The sequence below is a fragment of the Magallana gigas genome, chromosome 4 (genome assembly GCF_963853765.1).
Source record: "Magallana gigas chromosome 4, xbMagGiga1.1, whole genome shotgun sequence".
NCBI lineage: Eukaryota > Metazoa > Mollusca > Bivalvia > Ostreida > Ostreidae > Magallana > Magallana gigas.
The window spans coordinates 42941279-42966976 of NC_088856.1; the positions used below are offsets into that span (position 1 = coordinate 42941279).

The 25698-nt window shown below is 32.9% G+C and overlaps 1 protein-coding gene across 1 annotated transcript; it reads right to left on the bottom strand.

Moving 5' to 3' along the window:
- Positions 1 to 10751: 10751 nt before the first annotated feature.
- LOC105323976 (neuronal acetylcholine receptor subunit alpha-9-like) lies at positions 10752 to 13068 on the bottom strand. Its single transcript, XM_034448532.2, has one exon. The coding sequence runs from the start codon at positions 13005 to 13007 to the stop codon at positions 11226 to 11228; it is 1782 nt and encodes a 593-aa protein (XP_034304423.2). The 5' UTR covers positions 13008 to 13068; the 3' UTR covers positions 10752 to 11225.
- Positions 13069 to 25698: the final 12630 nt, after the last annotated feature.

A 25698-nucleotide genomic window follows, 5' to 3' on the forward strand; every position in this document is an offset into this window, starting at 1 on the left:
ATAACATGAGGTCCGCTCCGTAATATGATCCGGTGTCGTATAATGCAAGGTCCGCCCCGTAAAATGGTACAGCCGGACCTTTAATATCTAATGTTTAAGGGGGATGTGTGGCTATCTTGTACATTTGAGGATAAGAATTTAAACATTTCTTGCACTGGCTTGTTTATGCCACTAACCGGGTAACAAACAACATTCTAATAGATGTTCTATTATTGCAATTTTCAAATGAATTCTCCAGATTGTTTTTTTTTTAAAATACACAACATTGCAGGGCTGAATACTTGAAAAGTGCATTTCTTCTGTTGAGATTTATTCAGATCGTTTTAGATGTTAATTTTTCTGAGTTTGCCCGAGCGATATCTCCATAAAGGTTACTGCCTGAACATTGCTATTAAATTGACCTTAACATTCAAATGTGCATACAAATAGATACAGAGTATCAGTTATTAGTCCATCACTTTAGTATTCACCGGAAGTGAAACCAAAAATCGGCTTGATGAAAAATTGTATCTAAGGCACTTTTTCGATCATTTCAAATGAAATTATATACGTTTTCGTCCTTTGAGATATTTCAGATATCTAATTAAAATGTTTCTTTTCTGATTTTGTACGCGCGGGATCTTAAAAATATTAAGTGATTAAGCAACCAAACTTTACTTTATAATAGAACTTATCATGAATATGTGCCGATTACGTATCGATAACTTGTCTGTTACTTCTGGTCGTAACCGGAAACAAACAAATTTTACTGTTTTACTTTTATAATTTTCGACTGAATTTTCCAGACTTTTTTTTAATTTCAGCATATCATTGTTATGGTTAATACATAAATATTGCTTTTTTCTTTTGAGGTATCTCATATATTTTCAGATTCTTTTCTGATTTTGTCTGTGCAAGACTCAATAACAGGAATTGATTGAGCAACCAAGCTCTACTATATGATAGACCTAGACATGTAGATGTGCAGAAAAGGTATTAATGATTTTTCCGGCATGGCCAGTCGTCACTGGAAGCAAACAAAATTGTATTTTTTAAACTTTCTTATTAATGATAGTATATTCTAGATTTTTACAAAAATTCAACTCAGCATTAAACTCACATGGAAAATTATCATAATGACTATTGCATTTCTTATGTTGAGATATCTGGGATATCTCATTTAGATGTCTCTTTTCTTTTCTTTTCTTTTTTTTTATTTGAAATGCCAGAGGATCAACGGAGGAACTTGTTTTCTTTTTTTATTGTGGTTTTCCGCTTTACAATTGAATTTCATTAAGTGTTTAATGACAACTTTTGTTATTTAGAGATTTTTAGATGGTATATTATATTTTCAAACTTCCGTGGAAGACCTATTTGTTGCTCGCACGAGATTGCATCTAGTTATATTTCTATTATTGGTTTTCATCGTAAAATATTTCAGTTATTGGATTGGGACCCATTGCATGTACATGTACATGTAAGATACCATTGTACCATGATTGTACACTTCGTCCATGAAAAGATTTCAATAAATCCGCGGCTTAAATTGAGAGAGAGAGAGAGAGAGAGAGAGAGAGAGAGAGAGAGAGAGAGAGAGAGAGAGAGAGAGAGAGTTGATTAAGATGATCAAATCTGTTTATGATCTGGCGAAAAAAATTATTGTCTACTTTATCTTATTTTAATGTAACTTTGAGGTCTTTTTATCTTGCTTTGGCCAGTAATAACATTGTCTTAACATATTGACGTTATGTTAAGACATCTTATATTGTACTGATTTTCTGAACTGGGGTTTGAGAAACTGTCCCAAATACCTTTAAAAATACAAGTCTTAATATTCTTATTAAGTTAAGCAAGCCAACTTTTACCGACGTTAAACATAGTTCATTCATTAATCCTAAATTGTTACTCAAATTAGACATAAAACTTTGGTCCCAAATGTTTTAATTTTTCCACTAAAAGCATAATGTGCTGTATTTTATTATAATTTCATTTTGCTCCAAAAACTATCTAGTATGCTAAGTCTGCTTGTAACTTAAACTTTTATGAAAAAAAAAGATTTGAGAAAATCAAAAATGTTTGTCTGAAAATAGATTACTCTTCTAAGGAATATATAGTAGATGAATTTGTGTACAGGACGACAACAATTCAATTTTGCTTCAATTAAGGCTTCTTAACGGCTTTTCCAACAAAAATAAGGCTAAACTCTGTCCCGAGTTTTTGCTTCCACCACTTTTTGCTTGATATTTCAATACTAGTAAATACCTTTGTGCTCAAACTATGGTCATCCACTTATATGAAAAATGTCCAGATTATCTGTTTTGAAACGCCCCCTCTACCGCTTCAGGTTTCAATACACATCCAAAAATTGAAAGTCTACGGAGATTTTGCATTGCATCAGCCATTAATAAGCCCGGATGATAGTGTTAAAAAATTGCGCGATGTATTCCGAGTGTATTCCGAATGGAGAAAAGATGTAAACATTTCCCATTACAAATCTCCATAAGAAAATTGTTTTCGTTCCTGTGAAATTTTATGAGTGAAAAGGGATAATTGTTCAATGAAGATATCTTGCATATATTCCCTTTCATCGATTTTAATTGTATTTCTTTAGCAGGTATCTGTATTTTCATTAAAAATCATCAAAAATTGATGGAAGCAATAGCTTGGGACAGACTATAACAAAAAATTAAACAACCATGATATTTTTCGTCATTTTAGTAGAAAATAACATTTTTGTAAAAAATGAATCATCATGAAAATTGCACCTTATCTTGCTTTAAGGTTCTCCGATCGTCAGCCTCAAAGTATTTTTTTATCATAAGAATGATATTTTTCTTTCAACCTTTAAAATGAAATGATATAAAAATCATTTAATATTTATTCATTAGATGTGATATGTGATATCGGCGCTTCTGATTGGTCGAAAAAAATTTTTGATACCTGCATCAATAAAATTTTCGCCGGATCTACTTTTCTCAACTGTTCTGATCTAACACTATTTATAGAACGGGAATTTCCAAGATAAACACTGTCAACAAAATGTAAAGTTGTGTCTGTTTTATTGTCAGCAAACAAAATGCAACCTTGTGAATATATAAAAATGAAAGTTTAACCTTCAAAAATAAACAAAACACATTATTTGATTCACGAAATAGAGAATTAAGCGTCTTCTCACGATTTCGTCTGCTTGAGATCAATCAACATTTACAGCGAGGCTGGCTGTTCCTTTTCCAGGAATATTATAACGAACATATAGGCCTATACACTTTCACGGTAACACTGCTGTTCAAATTTGGTAACGATGATTTTTGAATTTACACACGTACATCATCTGTCATCAGAATAAGCGTCGTAAAGAAAAGCTCCTGATGCATCATCTCCTTCGGCGCATTGCAAGCGGCAGAAATACCATTTAAGTACATCACTGGCTATCTAGTTACCACAACGTTTACAAAAGTCGCTTATACATACTCTGTCGACATATCAGCTATTTTCATCCACGATCGCCTTTCCTTGGATGGTTATGTCCAGTTGCATATTCCAGCGATCTCACATGAAAACTAGTTTTATTACGAGTTTTTTCTGCACAGTGAATAATATCACAAGCTATCGCATGTATTTTCCGTTCGTTTTCAATTCCGCCGGTTCAAATTTTAACTCACTATTTGTGTTTAATCCTTTAATTCAGCTCAATAGCTCTGCATCAGCTGAAGGCGCATTCATTTTGAATATTGTTGCTGTTGTTGTTTTGTATTCATACGCGCCGCTTAATTTACAGTATTTACATTTTTGATCAATGACACTTCACATTTGTTTTCATTTGAAAATGTTTTATTTATGATAAGAAATGAAGATAATAATTTTTCTATTGATCGACGTATCAAAGAAAAAATTGACCGGAAAACTTCATCAATGCGCGTAGCGTCTGCTTGCTGTAGACATTTACTTCATTTCTTAAAGAATTTTTTAGAGAGTATCAAAGCATTTTACAAAGTTTTGTGTAAATTTGCCTACGATTGATATAATGGAATAAAGAAACAAGTTGAGATTAAAACAAATTCCGGTGCATCGATTGGCTCGAACTCATACCAAGATGTATATAAGTGGGAGTGCTCCGTGGATCCACTACGCCAAGCATGCAGTTATGTAAATGATGGTTATACTAGCAGTAGAATACTTAACTAAAATTGTCTGTATAAAAGTCAGATTTATGGTACGAATAAAAAAATGCAGATGATTTAGAGTTATCGAACTTTGCTGAGGATCAGAGATCGTTAAATTAATAACTACACATGTAACGCCTGCATTGTCTTTCCGATACACCATATCTTCAGAAGAAATATTATTAAAGGCCCTAATTGTCAATGTAGTTTACAAGAAGATTACAATTGCTGGGGGGGGGGGGGTTCGATGTAAGAAATATATCAATGCAACGAGTGAACTGTTTTCTTACCTTTGAATTTAAATCCAATTAACATTATTGAATAATATACTTTTCTTTTGTTGGGAGATGAATCAGTGGCTGTCAGTTTAAACCAACGTATTGTTTTGCAGCTCAGCGATTTGTCAGACATTGTAGTAGATTCTCTTTTATTTTGAGTGTAGTACTGCCTTGACGAAATTATAAAAAAAAAATAGATACATCAGACATATTTTTTATTTTTCATTTGTACGTCTGTTCGATAATTTATCTATTTCAATGACATGCCCTTCTATGTACTTTGATTTCTAAACAAATACACAGACAGTTGTAAATTGTTATACATAGTTAGAACCTCAAAAGTTGTTGGAACTTGTGTTCGAACAATATGTGTATGATCATGCAATAGAATACATTGAAAAAAAAACCCCAATGAATATATCAATTCGCTTGCATTTGAATATGTTCCTTTACTAAATAAAATTTGGATTGGGTAGGTAATTTATAAAAGCTTGTTGCTATAACAATACGTCATTTGTATACTAGTATATTGACATTGCTGTCAACGGTCAAAGAAATTTTTATCAATTTTAATTCAAAACACAATTTTTTAGGTTACATCACTAACTAGGATTTATTAGACCATATTTTTTGTTTTTTTATTCAACTCATGAGCGTTAGGTCAGTCAAAATAATTTGCTAAAACTTAACTCGGGTTTTTAAGTGTAAAAAAATCTTTGTATTCCACTTTAATCAATCATTGCTTAACTTTTGTTGATCTAAATGTATTAAACATATGAATCAAATTCTGAATGTCATCAATTGTTTGTTGTTTGTTATATGTATATCTTTTAAAAAGACTGAAACAAGCTAACTCAAGATTCCTTTACTTACCAAAAACACCGATCACTTACGGTTAAAATACTTCTTCCCAATTGTATTAAAGCGAATGCCTAATTTTTGAATAAGCTTATTTCAAGTTTTTTTTTCCTTTTTAGACAAGGCTTACTTGACTTTTTTTCAAACCAGCTAATAAATAATCATGGCAATTTTTCAAGATTTCAATGTATGTTTTCACATTAATGCATTTTTTTAAGCCAAATCTGTTGCCTGGCTGAAGACACCTTTTTAAGAGAGATGGATGGTAGAAGTCATTTTTAGGTTATGTTTATTTCCATTAAAAGAAGAGTTTTCAAAAAGAAATAAAAAAATGTTCAAATTTTAAAGCTAAAAATAATAGGAATTTTTCTAAAGATAGTTTATGGCCAAATATTTTATGTTTAAAAGTTTAATGCTGATCTGGCTGTCTGTCAATTTGTTGACTATTCAGCCTCTTTGAATTCTTATTCTGAGTTGTGGACATTACATGTTCTATGTGACCCAGTATAAAGACACATAAAGTTAACGGATGAACACGTTCGGATATAGAGATAGACCGTTTTGTTATTAATTAAATGATGATCAAAATCGTAGACGACGTGCCAATCAGACTGTTCTTATCTGCTACCTCACACTAGGTTTCTGACACGAACGATTTAAACGCATCGTGCCATATGTATCACCCTTTAACATGGAGCAATTGAGAATCTTCGTGGAGGCTCTTTTAATTACAAATCTGAACAAAAACTGTTTAATCATTAATCAAAACGTACTTTAGACGTCTTCAATCAAGCCATAAAAGTCTTGAAATGTTTCCCAATATTCTTGATAAAACATTTTTGAATACATACATGCATTATCTCAAAACCAGGAGTTCCTGGGTGATGCATTTTACGATCTACCTTTTCTTTCATTTTAGGTTGGTCATCATTTTACAAACTTCTAAACTACAGATTATCTAAAGGTTCTAAATCTTAGAGCTGGGGGGGGGGCAGACTTTCCTTAATTAATGCTGAAATAATTTATATTTAGAAGTTTGTATTTTGACTGTCGAGATTCAGAATATAGTTTTAAAAAAATACAAATCTTAACAAAAGGTGTGTATTTTCAGAAATGTGCACGTGGAGGCATTATCCTGTGATGATATTCAATTAAGTTTTAAAATATCTTCCTGGGTGCCAAAAAAAATTACACCTCACAATTTACATAACTTTACAATTAATTCGACAAACACTTTCCGATTTAACATTTGAGATAGTTTGATATATCAAATTGTGTTAACTTTTTTCAATAGAAATAACGCAACACATTAAGAACTTTGGCATAGGACTGGAATACCAGTAAAGAGAAAGCAATATCAATTCCACAATATTTCTGTTCTTATAAAATATAATAGATATATAGAATGTAATTCATTTCACTTTAATTTTAAGATATAATTATCAATGTCACCAACAATTAAGAAATTAATGGTTCACGATTTTTTTTTTACTTTTTCAAACAAGACATGTACGTAATTGTGATTTACCATAGATTGTAACAAAAAGTCTACATTTATTTGTCGTTACAAATCAAATTATAGAAGACTGGGTGCATGCATGTATCGTGGAAAATCTAGACTTCGTGGTGGCTCAATTATCGAGGATTTTGTGGGTACCTACCATCCACGAAGTAATAAATTAGGGTTTTGGTGTCATATTTCCTTTTTTAGGTAAAAGAGAATACACGAAATTACATCTCCTCGAGCCTATGGATTTTAAGCCATCCACGAAAATTTGCCTCCACGAAATTTAATGATTCCACAGTATACCAGAATAAGCATCGAAACAAACCCAGAGTTAATGTACATATCTGTAGGCCACTAGTATCATTATCCGTCCTATTACATTTGAGCCACAAGAGGGATAAGAAACACGACAGCTATGGCGATGCTCCCGCCAAGAACAGCCACGAATGAAAAGGCGTCTAAAGTGCTCGCTACTAGCTTCCAGTCCACCTCGTATTTATTGTCGGGTACATCACTGGTCCAGCTTGTGTTATCTTCTATCGGAGACCGGTGTAATCTCGCCGATCCTTTCTCCATGGTTTCCATTGTTAGACCATCGGAATCTAGCAACGGCGTTTCGTCTTCATCGTCGTCATCATCATCTTCAACAGTGCAAACCAAACAGTTAAGACAGGCAACGATAAGGGTAACGGGTGTTGGGATAGGGTCGTCTTCGTCTTTTAGGTAAACTCGAAGGGTGAAAATGGTGATGATTGTAGCAACTGAATCAAATCGTTGAATCAAATAAATATAAAATCACACAATATAGATATCCTCCATATATCTGGTGGAATTTGCTGCGAAATACGGTATTTTCTAAAATTTGCTTTATCCTTTTTCGTTACATTTGAGATATGCCCCAACTTTGTATGCATATCGAATATGTAGGAAATTTGCCGTTTTCCACACTTTAAAGCAGATTGTAAAAACACTTAAATCGGCATTTTCCTCCAATCTTAATAAGCGACTAATTATATTATGTACACGTATATGTATGTATGAAATATTTAATTCTACTGTCTAGTTTTTAACAAAGGTATTTAGATGTATCTAGATGCATTAAATTTTGCTATTTTAATCTGGAGTATGACAAACACACTTTGTTACAATAGATTTGGTTTAAAATAAAAAAAAAATAACCCTAATTATATCAGAATTCTGTGAGGTTTTGTTACCATAGCAATGGATAACGATCTTCATTTATTGTCTTTGTTGCCAAACCACACTATGTCAGCTTAAATACAAATGTTTCTGCTGTTAAGATACCATTGTACCATGATTGTACACTTCGTCCATGAAAAGATTTCAATAAATCCGCGGCTTAAAGAGAGAGAGAGAGAGAGAGAGAGAGAGAGAGAGAGAGAGAGAGAGAGAGAGAGAGAGAGAAAGAGAGAGAGAGTTGATTAAGATGAACAAATCTGTTTCTGAACTGGCGAAAAAAATGAATGTCTACTATATCTTATTTTGATGTAACTTTGAGGTCTTTTTATCTTGCTTTAGCCAGTAATAACTTTGTCTTAACATATTGACGTTATGTTAAGACATCTTATATGTTACTGATTTTCTGAACTGGGGTTTGAGAAACTGTCCCAAATACCTTTAAAAATACAAGTCTTAATATTTTAATCAACTTAAGCAAGCCAACTTTTACCGAAGTTAAACATAGTTCATTCATTAATTCTAAATTGTTACTCAATTTAGACATAAAACTTTGGTCCCAAATGTTTTAATTTTTCCACTAAAAGCATAATGAGCTGTATTTTATTATAATTTCATTTTGCTCCAAAAACTATCTAGTATGCTAAGTCTGCTTGTAACTTAAACTTTTATGATAAAAAAGATTTGAGAAAATCAATAATTTTTGTCTGAAAATAGATTACTCTTCTAAGGAATATATAGTAGATGAATTTGTGTACAGGACGACAACAATTCAATTTTTGCTTCAATTAAGGCTTCTTAACGGCTTTTCCAACAAAAATAAGGCTAAACTCTGTCCCGAGTGTTTGCTTCCACCACTTTTTGCTTGATATTTCAATACTAGTAAATACCTTTGTACTCAAACTATGTTCATCCACTTATATGAAAAATGTCCAGATTATCTGTTTTGAAACGCCCCCTCTACCGCTTCAGGTTTCAATACACATCCAAAAATTGAAAGTCTACGGAGATTTTGCATTGCATCAGCCATTAATAAGCCCGGATGATAGTGTTAAAAAATTGCGCGATGTATTCCGAGTGTATTCCGAATGGAGAAAAGATGTAAACATTTCCCATTACAAATCTCCATAAGAAAATTGTTTTCGTTCCTGTGAAATTTTATGAGTGAAAAGGGATAATTGTTCAATGAAGATATCTTGCATATATACCCTTTCATCGATTTTAATTGTATTTCTTTCACAGGTATCTGTATTTTCATTAAAAATCATCAAAAATTGATGGAAGCAATAACTTGGGACAGACTATAACAAAAAATTAAACAACCATGATATTTGTTGTCATTTTAGTAGAAAATAACATTTTTGTAAAAAATGAATCATCATGAAAATTGCACCTTATCTTGCTTTAAGGTTCTCCAATCGTCAGCCTCAAAGTATTTTTTATCATAAGAATGATATTTTTCTTTCAACCTTTAAAATGAAATGATATAAAAAGAATTTTTTAGAGAGTATCAATGCATTTTACAAAGTTATTGTAAATTTGCCTACGATGGATATAATGGAATAAGGAAACAAGTTGAGATTAAAACAAATTCCGGTGCATCGATTGGCTCGAACTCATACAAAGATGTATATAAGTGGGAGTGCTCCGTGGATCCACTACGCCAAGCACGCAGTTGTGTAACTAATGGTTATACTAGCAGTAGAATACTAAACTAAAATTGTCTGTATAAAAGTCAGATTTATAGTACGAATAAAAAAATGCGGATAATTTAGAGTTATCGAACTTTGCTGAGGATCAGAGATCGTTAAATTAATAACTACACATGTAACGCCTGCAATGTCTTTCTGATACACCATATCTTCAGAAGAAATATTATTAAAGGCCCTAATTGTCAATGTAGTTTACAAGAAGATTACAATTGCTGGGGGTTTTTTTCGATGTAAGAAATATATCAATGCAACGAGTGAACTGTTTTCCTACCTTTGAATTTAAATCCAATTAACATTATTGAATAATATACTTTTCTTTTGTTGGGAGATGAATCAGTGGCTGTCAGTTTAAACCAACGTATTGTTTTGCAGCTCAGCGATTTGTCAGACATTGTAGTAGATTCTCTTTTATTTTGAGTGTATTACTGCCTTGACGAAATTATAGAAAAAAAATAGATACATCAGACATATTTTTTATTTTTCATTTGTACGTCTGTTTAATAATTTATCTATTTCAATGACATGCCCTTTTATGTACTTTGATTTCTAAACAAATACACAGACAAGACAGATTTTAGGTTGGTCATCATTATACAAACTTCTAAACTACAGATTATCTAAGGGTTCTAAATCTTAGAGGAGGGGGCAGACTTTCTTTAATTAATGCTGAAATAATTCATATTTAGAAGTTTGTATTTTGACTGTCGAGATTCAGAATATAGTTTAAAAAAGTACAAACCTTAACAAAAGGTGTGTATTTTCAGGAATATGCACGTGTAGGCATTATCCTGTGATGATATTCAATTAAGTTTTAAAATATCTTCCTGGGTGCCAAAAAAAACACCTCACAATTTACATAACTTTACAATTAATTCGACAAACACTTTCCGAGTTAACATTTGAGATAGTTTGATATATCAAAATTGTGTTAACTTTTTTCAATAGAAATAACGCAACACATTAAGAACTTTGGCATAGGACTGGAATACCAGTAAAGAGAAAGCAATATCAATTCCACAATATTTCTGTTCTTATAAAATATAATAGATATATAGAATGTAATTTATTTCACTTTAATTTGAAGAAATAATTATCAATGTCACGGACAATTCAGAAATTAATGCTTCACGATTTGTTTTACTTTTTCAAACAAGACATGTACGTAATTTTGATTTACCATAGATTGTAACAAAAAGTCCACATTTAATTGTCGTTACATATCAAATTATAGAAGACTGGGTGCATGAATGTGTCGTGGAAAATCTAGATTTCGTGGTGGCTCAATTATCGTGGATTTTGTGGGTACCTACCATCCACGAATTAATAAATTAGGGATTTAAAGTCATATTTCCTTTTTTAGGTATAAGAGAATACACGAAATTACATCTCCTCGAGCCTATAGATTTTAAGCCATCCACGAAAATTTGCCTCCACGAAATTTAATGATTCCACAGTATACCAGAATAAGCATCGAAACAAACCCAGAGTTAATGTACATATCTGTATGCCACTAGTATCATTATCCGTCCTATTACATTTGAGCCACAAGAGGGATAAGAAACACGACAGCTATGGCGATGCTCCCGCCAAGAACAGCCACGAATGAAAAGGCGTCTAAAGTGCTCGCTACTAGCTTCCAGTCCACCTCGTATTTATTGTCGGGTACATCACTGGTCCAGCTTGTGTTATCTTCTATCGGAGACTGGTGTAATCTCGCCGATCCTTTTCCCATGGTTTCCATTTCTAGACCATCGGAATCTAGCAACGGCGTTTCGTCTTCATCGTCGTCATCATCATCTTCAACAGTGCAAACCAAACAGTTAAGACAGGCAACGATAAGGGTAACGGGTGTTGGGATAGGGTCGTCTTCGTCTTTTAGGTAAACTCGAAGGGTAAAAATGGTGATGATTGTCGCAACTGAACTCATGACGATCATGGATACTAGGTAGTAACTCAGAATTGCCATTGGTTCGGATGTTCGCGGCATTCCATCAGCAATTAGAGTCAAATACACGGCGAACGTAAGGAATGAAGACACGGAGTACCCCACTCTCTCCCCGCTCTCCAAAGGTAAAATAAACACCAACGCGTTCAAAATACCCATTATAACAATCGGTAGGAAAAAGTTGATTAAATAATACATAGGCTGCCTCTCCAAAGAAATCTCGAATTTGACGAACGAGCCGTTGTCAAGTGTTTCTTCAATAAGCCTCGTTTTGGTGATTTTCCACTCATCTGATGGTGAGAAGTCTCTTAGATCAATGGCGTCTGCTGTCGGTTTGAACTTTACCTCATCCTTCGTAAAACCCCAATTTGTAAAAGTAATATTACAGGACTGTTTATCGAAAGGAAAATATGCTACATCAACCACACATCCCGTGGTCGTAACAACACCAGGTCTCCATACCATCCTCGCATATCCGTAATAAGGATCAGTATTTTTTATGGTCCTGTATAGTCGGACATAATTTGACTTGTCACCAACGGGCACGATGGATAATGCTGAATTAAATAAAGAGACCGGAGGTTTCCATAAAAACTGATTTGGAATAGTGGTTTCTGTAAAACGTCCATGTCTGTCTGCATCATAATCATCGTCAGCAAGTTCATCATACCACGAAATGGTCAAGATCCCAACGACTTCCAACGTTCCGGCAATTTCATCGAAGTCAGTTATCGCTATCAAAGTTAAACCAAGATCAACTTCTATAGTTTCATTGAAATTATTTCTCGGAAAAATCAAACTATTGTACGTCGAGGTTGGATCGGTGAAAGTAGTTTCCAGAAAGGATATTATTTCCGGGGCGGACGAGTACACACGCTTTGGGACGGGGGTAGTGGTAGGCACGGTGGTTGCTTCAGTAGTGGTTTCCACCTCCGTGGTGGTTTCCACCTCCGTGGTGATTACTGTTATTGTGGTTGGACCATCTGTCAAATTATTACACTTCTTCCTTTTTCTTTCCCTGCGACTCCAACATCCAGTCGTAGCTGCCATACTAGCGGTCGTGATAGGAGCAGCTGTTGTAGGAGCAGCAGTTGTAGGAGCAGCCGTTGCAGGAGCGGCGGTTGTAGGCGCTTCCGTGGCAGGAGCGGCAGTTGTAGGAGCAGCCGTTGCAGGAGCGGCGGTTGTAGGTAAAGGGGTTGTTGTCTGTGGCGCTGTGGTGGTTTCTGTAGGAGCAGGTGTCGGGGCATTACAACCTGTGCTGCTAGAATGGCCAGGTGCACATCCACTGTTACCCGGGTTAGCAGGAGGAGCAGCGGACGTGGGTGAGAAAATCCGACACAAAAGAAAGATACAGAAAAGTCGCCTCATTTTCCTTTAGCAAGATAAAGAAGTGTTCAATTCATAGCTCAACAAAATTATGAATCTTTTAATAGTAGTCTGAGCTTTAAATCGAGTCGGGGTTTCAAAATTCCAGATCAACGAACACTGGATATAAACACTTTAAATATGAACAATGAATTTTTGATTAAGTTATATTTATCTTTCAGGATTTGACGAGAAGATAAGCTTAGCTTCAAAAATGCTTTTCAACCGCTTTAAACAAAGCCTGAGGCATGTATTACCAGGGTCTTTATTCGCTATATCAATAGCGTCTAGAATCATTATATATACCAATATGTATAACGCAAGTAGTGTGTACATGTACCAAGAAATCTCGAGCTGACAGTTTTGAAGGAAAATACTCTCTTTCTTTAAAAAAGCCTCACTTTTGAAAAAAAAATTTATTAGTAAACTAATGTAGCACAGACTAGAACACACTGTCATGGATCAGAGTTACAGTGGTACATGTAAGGGCATATGTTTAGGAAAATGACAATAACAAAATGGTCAATAAGAAATTTGCAGACAAATCAATTCTTGCATCTTTAATCTTTTTACTCAAGTTATCTTCAATTAATTTCAAACAATGAAAATGCCAATTTTGCCGATTTTTATACAATTCCAATTTATATATATATATATATATATATATATATATATATATATATATATATAGATATATATATATATATATATATATATATATATATATAGATAGATATATATATATATATATATATATATATATATATATATATATATATATATATATATATATATATATATATATATATATATATATATATAGATAGATATATATATATATATATATATATATATATTCTTCTATGACTTTTTGTAAGTCGATTTTTAATAAGAGGTCCACATGTGGTCACCTAAGTACCATAGCCCAAAGATAGAGCTGTCAGAGAATCTTATTTTGCATTTTAAGCTTCATTTTGTAGTCTAATCTCCAATCCAACTCTGTTACCCCCGCTTTTATATTTTGAAACCCTACAATTATGGAAAGTGAATTTTACAAGTAGAGGTCACTATGGACTTTGGTCTACACCCTGACCCAGGGGACATTAATTTCACAATTGTTGTAGAGGATTTCATGGACATCATTCCCATGTATTTAGTTTTTTCCCACATTTAGAAGATTTTTTAACAATATTGGCCTTTATTTTCATATACATGTAAGGCCTCTCCGATAAGCCGTCCTCCCTCCCCCCACCCCTGGTTTAAAAACTCATAAATTATACAATTTAGATTCGTCTTTTCGTGATGCTTTAAACGAAAATGGTAATAATTGGTATTGTAGTCATTATGAATAAACTAAAAATGTAAAGTTGATGAAGACGAGCGTCGCCAGATAACGGCCAACGACTTATTGAACAGGCAGGTCACCTGAATAACTCGGGTGACCTAAAAAAATTACCAAACGTTAAAGAAAGGAGTAGTGATGTCTGTTTGTTTTTTTGTTTTTTTTGTTTTTAGAGAGGATGGGTTTTAATTTGGGGGGGGGGCGTTTTCGGGGGGGGGGTTTGGGGGGGGGGCGACTCTTGCTTAGCACAAAAATTCAAAACAGATCGATGTCGTTTTGCTTAAACTGCTACGATTGTTAATCAAAACAATTGAGGTAAGGTATGAGAAAATCTCCTTTTCTAAATGTCTTCATTTAAGACAACGTACAACATATGAGTAATAAATCCATAATGAGCACTATTTTATGGAACGCCTCAACTGCCTTATGGACTTTAACATTCTGTGATGGTACTTTAACATTACGTGCTGATACTTCAACATTACATGCTGATACTTTAACATTACGTGATGGTACTTTAACATTACGTGCTGATACTTTAACATTACATGCTGATACTTTAACATTACATGATGGTACTTTAACATTACGTGCTGATACTTCAACATTACATGCTGGTACTTTAACATTACATGCTGATACTTCATTATATGATGGTATTTCACAATGCAGTGGTTCTAAAAATAGGAAAGCGTCGCCTAGGGATCGGAATACGCTAAAACTCAGAACACGTGGATGCCTGTAAAGTTTTTAACACTGGGCTGTTTCTCTGTTTCAGAGATTGATCAGATTGGACTAAGGTCCACTAAAACTATTTCAGATCGAGATACTCAACAAATGCTACTATTTCATTAAGTGTTGTCTTTTAAATGGGTCCTTTTATATATTAAAGAATGGCTGCATTGTGAGTCCATTGGGGTTCAGCGCATAAAAATCAGGGGGTACGAAAAGTCGTTCAGGGAATGTTGGTCTAAAATGTGCATTAAGAACCCAATCTTTTGGCGCTTAGTCAGAGCAGATAGCTAAATTTTTTAAAAAAGCACATAAACAAAGACTTCTGTCATTCATGTTACATGTATATTGGACTTATGGGGATTAATGGGTTCTCTCTGGAGATCCACGTGAAAGAGTGGGCAATGAAAGCACTGATTTGTTCAACAGCTAGTACAGTTACTGCTAAAATCAGATTCAACAGCAATGCAATGCTTTATCCTTTGCATGATCTTATAAGTTGCACGTGTGGTTGTCGTTTGCCAAAATACATTGCACCAAAACAAATCGTATGTTTCGACAATATTTTTATTCAGTAGAGATCCTCTCTTATGAGCTGTAGTGTATTGTGTACTTCTTCAGTTCCAGCTTTTTTTTTTCTTTTTTTTTCTTTTTTTGACACAAAAATCCACATACACATATTTCAGACATATTTCATACATTTCAAGATTCTACCAGATTGTAATGTCTTATTAATCTAAAGGAAATAGATTATCCGTGTAGTGTGAAAACGTGTTTTCTTGCAAAAATAAAACTAAAAAAAAATAAAAATAATGATAGCAGTAAATAAAGAGAAAAATGGAGATATAGAAGATTTTAAAAAATACAATAGAAAAGGGGGTACATGTATCAAAATATTTGTTCACAAGTCAATATAATTAATAAAAAAAGAATACTTTAAGCAATCACATATGTCATAAAACTTGTTATAATTTTCACATATTGTTTCGCGGGTATGATAAGGCAACTCTCAGCGATCAAATTCCTCTGATCAATATGACGTCACAATAAGCAGCATGATGTCATATTTTACTCAGAAACTTGTCGATTTTCACTTTATCTCTGGTTTAAATTATAAAAACTACAGGCATAAAATATCACAAGAAACTCTTCTAACTGAATATATCTTCGATTTCTCTCTATTACGTATAATTATCATTGATGACGTCACAAGCATGTTTAATAGAGAAGATCATGTCGAGAGACAAATCATCGGAATTAAGAAATGAAGATAATAATTTTTCTATTGATCGACGTATCAAAGAAAAAATTGACCGGAAAACTTCATCAATGCGCGTAGCGCATTGATGAAAAAGTTTTCCGGTCAATTTTTTCTTTGATACGTCGATCAATAGAAAAATCATTATCTTCATTTCTTATCATTTAATAAAACATTTTTAAATAAAAATATGTGAAGTGTCATTGATCAAAAATGTAAATAATGTAAATGAAGCGGCGCGTATGAATACAAAACAACAACAGCAACAATATTCAAAATGGATGCGCCTTCAGCTGATGCAGAGCTATTGAGCTGAATTTAATGGATTAAACACAAATAGTGAGTTAAAATCTGAACCGGCTGAATTGAAAACGAAGGAAAATACATGCGATAGCTTGTGATATTATTCACTGTGCTGAAAAACTCGTAATAAAACTAGTTTTCATGTGAGATCGCTGGAATATGCAACTGGACATAACCATCCAAGGAAAGGCGATCGTGGATGAAAATAGCTGATATGTCGACAAAGAATAGTATGTATAAGCGACTTTTGTAAACGTTGTGGTCAGTGATGTACTTAAATGGTATATCTGCCGCTTGGAATGCGCCGAAGGAGTTGATGCATTACTCATTGCTTTCTTTACGACGCTTATTCTGATGACCAATCATGTACGTGTGTAAATTAAAAATTTATCGTTACCAAATTTTAACAGCAGTGTTACCGTGAAAGTTTATAGGTCTATATGTTTTTGTTATAATATTCCTGGAAAAGGAACAGCCAGCCTCGCTGTAAATGTTGATTGATCTCAAGCAGACGAAATCGTGAGAAGACGCTTAATTTTCTGTTTCGTGAATCAAATAATGTGTTTTGTTTATTTTTGAAGGTTAAACTTTCAAGTTTTTATATCCACAAGGTTGTATTTTGTTTGCTGACAATAAAACAGACACAACTTTACATTTTGTTGACAGTGTTTATCTTGGAAATTCCCGTTCTATAAATAGTGTTAGATCAGAACAGTTGAGAAAAGTAGATCCGGCTAAAATTTTATTGATGCAGGTATCAAAGAAATTTTTCGACCAATCAGAAGTGCCGATATCTCATCAAACGAATAAATATTAAATGATTGCAGTGTAAACAATGCCGAAATAAGACTTATTCAATACAGATACATAAGTTTTAGATGAGTGTCAGTTAGGATATTATCAGGATAATACAGGCATGGATATTTTGTGTATTCAGCGAGTTTTATAAGGTAAGCAGATCGACATTTATATGGCTTGACCAGCCTTTCCTCTGCCAGTGTGTACAAAAAAAGGCAAAAGTGTAACACTACCACGGATATTATGAAAGATGACTTTGGTAAATATCAACGGTATATGACCTAAACTACTTGAAAAGTGCTGCTAGAATCCTGTGCTTGTTGTTTTAAACGAAAATTACGTAGTATTTTCAATGAAATTATAGAAGTTGAGAGGGTTTCCGAAAAATATTTACAATATTTATTTTATGCGATTAACAATAGGATTCTAGCAGTAATACTAATAAACATGAACTAATTGCCGATCGAATTATTGTAGCAAACATACAAATGAACTTCGGGGTAGTGTTACACTTTTTGATTTTTTGTTAAGGTAAAAAAGTGATCTATTTTTAACTGTCACGTGATACCATGGTACGGCAGCTTCAAAGATCGAGTCGATTCCGAAGTAGAAAAATAAAATCTTGGTGAACACATTCACTTGGTAGTAATATTCAGCACTGATTTCATAAAAATAAACAGTTTTTAAATTGATCATAATTTTGACGGTCATTAAACTCGGAGTTGCCTTAACCTACCCGCGTTGCCAGTGGTTTTCATAATCAGTTTTTTAATAACATATTTTTCAAGCAGAATCCCGTTTTTTATTATTTGTAGTTCCAGCTTTTTTACATGATCCAAACTAGTCTCAGTGGACTATAATCCTATATGATCAATCTCTGAAACAGAGAAACAGCCCAATGTTAAAACTTCCCTATTTTAGAACCACCGCATAGTTAAGTACCATCATATAATGAAGTACATGTGTATCAGCGTGTAATGTTGAACTATCAGCACGTAATGTTAAAGTACCAGCATGTAATGTTAAAGTATCAGCATGTATTGTTAAATTATAAGCACGTAATATTAAAGTACCATAGTGTAATGTTAAAGTACCATCACGTAATGTTGAGGTATCAGCATGTAATGTTAAAGTACCTTCATGTAATGTTAAAGTACCATAATGTAATGTTAAAGTACCATCATGTAATTTTGAAGTATTAGCACGTAATGTTAAAGTACCATCATGTAATGTTGGAATATCAGCATATAATGTTGAAGTACCATCATGTAATGTTAGTGTATCATCATATTATGAAAATTACCTACATAAGGCATTTGAGGCGTTCCATACTATTTAGTTTGCCGTAAACTGCAAGTGATGTGTACATTAGGAACTCTTGATTGTGCTTTGTCAAACGGACTTTTCCAGAAGAGTTACAGATCAGCTGCTCTCATTGCATGCCAATCATAGTGTTTGTCTGAAAATATTAACATAACAATTTGGCACCTAGAATGGGCATTTATTTAATTTAAAAACGACAAAGCAAATGTTTCGGTAATACATACTGTTCACATGCATTACAGAAGAGCAGCTAAATGCCAAACACTTTTAAGCGTAGAATTTATCATGTTAATTCTAATCTGTTATATTAAAATTAGAATATCAGGAGCAAGACAAAAGTGACAAAGATGGAGCATCTAATGCTAGCAAATTTTGTAGCATAGCATGTGTTGCCGTTACTTGTTCTTATTTTGTATAGTGACATTTAATGATGTCAGTATGATAAGCTCGCTTGCCACAAAAGCTAAAGTTCATTGCTGCTAAAAATAAATATTTTGGATATTCATTAATTATTTGCAATTAAAAGTATTTTAGCTCACCAGAATCGAGCTTTTCTGATATTGTGTTGTCCGTCGTCCGTTCTTCAGTTCGACCGCCTGTCTGTAAACTTTTTACATTGTTGACTTCTTCTCTAGAACAACTGCGGCAAATTTAAACTTGGTACAAAGTATTCTTATGGGAAGCAGATTCTTAATTGTTTAAATAAAGGGCAAACCCTTTTTTAAAAAAAAAAATTACCGAGAGATAATTGCAAAACAGTGACAATATGGTGTGTATTTTCAAAAATTATCTTCTCAGCTCCAGAACTGCAGCACCAGGAATGCCAATATTTATCTCGAAGCTTGTATACCAAGTAAAGATTCTATATTGTAAATAAAAACAAGGCCCCAAGACCAAAAGTATTTCAAAGCATAGAAACAATTAGGGAAAATGTTTTAAAATCTTCTAAAGACCTATTACAGTTTAATAGGATAATTCTATATGCATGTAGATCTAAATCCGAAATGTTTATTTAAACCCATTGCGATAGTGCATGATAAATATGATATATTTACATCCACTTAGTATGATTCCCTCTATTTCGTACGGAAAATGAGTGTAATTCTCAGTTCTTTATAAACTGATAGGAGGATCCAGTTCTAACCAGCTTATTTAACTTATTGATGAGTCGAAACCTTCAGCAGCCAAGTAAAACAAAATATCCCGCATGAATCATGCACCAAAAAAAGCAAAATATATTGTTTTAAGCAATCAAATACACAGTAAATGTTTATATTCAGCAAGAAAATCAATGTGAAAATTTTATTAAATGTCAGTTTATTAGTTTGTTCGTTAGCTCACTTTTTAAGCGTTCATTAGGATCATAATAAAATCTCAAATGATTTTTTGTGGATTCGAAAATTGGCAAGAAATTTGAATCAAAAACTTTGTTTCGTGCAATATCTGACACTGGTCGGTTTACATTTGTATGTATATTGGTTTTTTTTTTTTCAATATCGTATCTCTTAAAAGCCAAGCTCATAAAGTCATCAGTGCGAAGTTGGAGATGATAATCAAGGTATTTAATTTAGCGTTTTGCAAATCTCTCACAGTAAGAAATCCCAACCTACAAGTAGCAATTTTAATAATTCTTAATTCGGTTTTTGCAAGTTTTTCATTTATTTGCAAAACCGGTTTTCAACTAGTGTCAAACCAAAACTAGTTTTTGTATTTATCGGCTTTAAACTGAAACAAGTTTCTTTTGAAACCAAAAACCACCTCCGGGTGTGGTTTCAAAAGGATTTAAGTCTGTTCAAGATGGCCAAAAGAGAAGTGCAGGGGATTTTTGATACGCAAGTGAGGCACAAAATAAATTGAACGAAGCATATGGGTATCGCCCTAACGTTAAACCTATGTCTCTCAAAGGATCTACATGAATGATGGTACATACTGTACTGACCGAAATAACAATGGAGAAAAAAGTGATTCCATTAATACTAACACTGAGAGTTACCCGTTGCAATTTACAACACGCAAACGACAAACATTGTCAAAATAATTTCAGATATGCAAAAGATCATTTATGTTTCAATCTGTGGGGTTAATTTCTACAGTTTGTTTTATTCACTGAGAAAATGTTATTGCCGCTTAAGCTATTTCTACCCTGTGTTGTTTTTCCTTTGGTATTAATTGATTATATATAAAAGTCCCTGAAGGTAAACATATATTTTGTCCCTAATTTTTTTAAATTGTACATTTATTTTTAAATGCATTGATAAGTTTGATGCAATTTTGTTCCCAATGAAAACTTAAAAGAAGCTAATTAATTACAATATATATACTCAAAGTGTGGAAATGACCTATGTGTCAGGCCCCAGTTTACTTGGACATCCACTGTTACCCGGGGAATTAGCAAGAGGATGAGCGGACGTGGGTGAGAAAATCCAACACAGAAGAAAAATACAGAAAAGTTGCCTCATTTTTCCTTCAGCAAGATAAAGATGTGATCAAGTCATAGCTCAACAAAATTATGAATCTTTTAATAGTAGTCTGAGCTTTAAATCGAGTCGGGGTTTCAAAATTCCAGAGCAACGAACACGTCTTTAAATATGAACAATGAACTATTTGATTTTATTATACTTTCATGTTAAATGCTGAAATCTGATTGGTTTAGACGCGTTGATAATCTGTTCTATTACCCTCAGCGTAAGCAACGCACTTGGCAACGGGTAACACAACGAATTGTAACATGCGCGTAAATTATGCGCGTACGGTTCGCCATCGAATTCATGTTATTCCTATATAAAAGCAGTTATTAAAATTAGAATAAAGACATTCATTAATAATAAAATAAATAGTTCCTGTTTAGGAGGGTACGAGTTGAAATTGACACCCCTCGAAAACCACTGTCAACCTTCGCTTCGCTTCGGTTGACAATGGTTTTCTCGGGGTGTCAATTTCAACTTTTACTCTCACAAAAAGGCACTATTTATATAAACTTATATTTATCTTTCATGATTAACGAGAAAACAAGCTTAGCTTCAAAAATGGTTTAGAACAGCTTTGAATAAAGCCCAACACATGTATTACCGTACAGGCTCTTTGTTCGCTTTATCACTATTGTCTAGGATTATATATTATATTATATTATAGATTATATACCAATTATATAACGCCAGTATTGTGTAAATGTACCAAGAAATCTCGAGCTGACAGTTTGGAAGGAAAATAAGGAATATGTTTGCATCATTATTTTCTTACATTGCAATAAGACTTATTTAAACTGAGCTTGTTAAAACTTTAAGTTACTTCTCTTTAACCAGAGCTGTGCTATTGCAAATTTATCGTCAAATACCCATTTATACTTTGTTGATCAAAACAAAATGAAGAACTTATAGTTGAACTGACAGAGGGTCAGATTTGTTTATCCTTTTCATGAATTACTTTTTAAAGAATCAAAATAATTTTCGATCGTCTACATTAACGTTAATACTTACACATGTTACATGTTCATTTACCGACAATAGAGCGACTTTATTCAAAATTAAGCAAGATCTTAGTGATTTAGTGGTTTGGACAGAAAACACTGGGCAAAATTAACTTAATTAGCTAAAAATGTTAGCTCTGTTACATTTAGATGTTGTATTTTAGGAGTAAGGAATCAATCTTTGGGTATCATGGGATGAAAATTTAGGTCAGGGTGTGATCAAACCCCTTATATGTCAAATTTTTAAACATTTCTGTTCTAAAACTCTAATGAAAGTGAAATATTATAAAGTTTGAAAATGAAAAACAAAATAATCATGAATGAAGTTTGTATGATTTTAATTGGAATCCACATAAATATGAAACTTCTTTTAAGGCAAACTGATGGATGAAATCCCACAAAAATCTGAAAATAGAAGCAATATTCGTTGGTTAATGAGATAAAAAAAGATATTGAATGAAATTGAAAAATTAAAAGAAATACTGAATTATTTCAACAATCTTGGTTTGAAAGATCCGGTTTAAGAGTTGTCTTTCTTGATTTTACTTGGTCTCAAATATCTTTGGACCAATTTTCTATTTTAAAAAAAATCACAAAGAGAAAATTTAAAAAAAGTAAAATTATATGCTAAAATGTAGGAATAAGGTTAGTAGTGCTTATGATAATGTTTGAATCTGAAAAATTATATTTTTGATGAATGCATTATATTTATATTTAACTCTTTAAAACAAAATGTGAGTAGTTACATTGCCTTTTACTTTTTTATATACAATACAAATTATAAACAACCATATGCATATTTATACATACATTAGATGTCCATAGTGATACACATGTACGTGTGGTAATTAAAAACATGCTCTTTTTCAAGATTCTGTCTTTCCCTCATTTGGCTTGCAAATCCGGCTTCCACTGCTATTGCTAGCCTACCTAGCTATATATATTTAAATTAAAATACATTAGTTATAAGTTTCAAACTTTCAATGCAAGTCTTATACTGCAAATGTTTTAAATTTCGGAAGTTGGATTCAATTAATACAAGAGATGGCACTACGGAACTTTAGTTTTATATTAATCATGCATATAGGGTTCAAGTGAAAATTATCTGCTCACCTTTATCGATAATCCGTTACATATTTATGATCGTCTGTTGCAGATGACATAACAAATATGTATTGTCATTCGCAGGGAAACAGTATATTATTTCGATTTCACGTTTTCTCTACATATAAACAGCTGATAATCGATGTTAGTTGAAAGCTTTAATCACGAAGGGAATTGACATATTTTCTAAGCGTTTTGGTGATTTCATTCTTATCTCATATCCCTCGTTAGAAGAGTTCAATTGAACGGTGTATAGCTATTTTGTACCACGACATAATGCTATCAATCCGGAACAAAATGGCGTTTCAAACGGATGTCAGACATATTGTGACGATGTAGCCTTCCACCTTAACAAAAACAGGACACGAGCCTTGTTTGCATGACAAAGAATTGTAAGCCCTGTATCTTGCTTATATCTCTACGACTGACTCTCAAATTCCATTTGATCATTAAAAATGCATTCCTTAAGCATTGTAAATAATAAAAATGGAAAAATATAATTTGACCAAGATCGTGCCCATCCCCCTTTAATTTATTGAACTATACAAAATCGATTCTTAGTGTTATCATAGACAAAGACAGATGAGAATGTAAATATTTAAGGTATAAGGAATCATTTTAAAGCAATTATTTCTTGATCATTTCGGTCTATCATGAAGCCCTTCGGTGCTTTCTTGGAATCGATCACAACCAACCATAATTATTACCTCATAATACTGAAAGAGTGATTCCTTATTACTTATATTTTATTTTATATAATTTTCAGCAATTTTATAACATTGACTTGTTCACGTTATTGTTATTTCTTTGAATTATGCAAACCACGCTTGCGCTCCAACAGTACGTCATTGCCGTTGTTGATGTAATTTTTTGAACTATACGTGGTAAACAAAATTGGTTCGTAGTGTTATTACAGACAGGGACACAGGAAAATGTAAATATTCCGGGATATATTGCAGCGCCATGGCCTTTGAGCTTACTGGTGGTTCAACAAACAATATCTGATAATCAACAAATGTTTAGAAAAGTCTTGATGAATAATTTTAAACGGGGATAGTAAAGCCTTTAGATACGAAACAAACTATGGAAACCCATAGTAATGGTATACTTGTAAAGCCATCTCATAGAGCTCTTTTACAAAAGTTTATGTACCATTGAGGGTTTTTTTTTTACTTATTTTATGGGTTTTTAAGGTTGTTATTGTCGTTATTAGAATATTATTCATAGGTGTTATTCCCCAACCTGGGACCAAAGATGTCTTTGGTAAATGATGCTATGCTTGATTACCAAAATTAAGTCAAATTATTTGATAAATTTATGTTTTACAGTCAAATGCAAAAATATGTTCTATACATGTAAAATTAAAATGACCGAAGTATATTAAGTTAATATGTTAAAATCAGTATTATGATTTGTTCATGCCTTTAGTCTGTCCGCCTGTCTTCTTATGTAATATTGCAAGTACCTACATGTACGTCACACAAATATTGCTCATGACTTGATAAAGTATTATGACTAAAACGCCTCTCCATCGAAGCTAAATGGTGGAAAACGTTTTAAAAGTACATAATTCTTGATCAGGGTAGATTTAAAAACTTTGATAGAGCAGAACAGTTGTGTTTGTGAACAGATTTTTATTGTTACAAAGAAGGGGAGTGTCCAAAGAAATTAATTATGTTATAACTAGTTTATATAAGAAATCAAACATATGTAAGTTAAGTAAAGAGCCATTTTCTTTCGGCTGTATTAGCATTTTGCATCTGGCATAGAGTTTAGGGGATTCTTTTTCCTAAAAATACTTTAAATAATTATGTGAAAAAAGGCAAAAGTTGAACCACCTCCTGGTAATTGTTTTTCCAGATTCCCGTCTTTTACACCCACATACATACGTGTATCATTATTTTTTTTCACAAATATCATGGCATGCATTTCTTGCCCCCTTCCTAATAAAAAAATTAGAAATCATTAGATGAAAAGCAAAACCGTCAGACTTTACCATATTTTAAGATTATTTCAAGGAGATTGACACTCGTTTGAAATTATAATCCCAAGCGTTTGTTGTTTAAAAACATCGTCATATAAAACTTAGCTACAAATATGTTTTCAATTACTACTGTACTTTTTTTTTTTAAATTACACTAATTTGACGGTATTTCTGGGGATATAATACGAGTACATTGTAACAGCAGAAACATTTGTATTTAAGCGTGCATAGTGTGGTTTGGCAACAAAGACAATAAATGAAGATCGTTATCCATTGCTATGGTAACAAAACCTCACAGAATTCTGATATAATTAGGGTTATTTTTTTTTTATTTTAAACCAAATCTATTGTAACAAAGTGTGTTTGTCATACTCCAGATTAAAA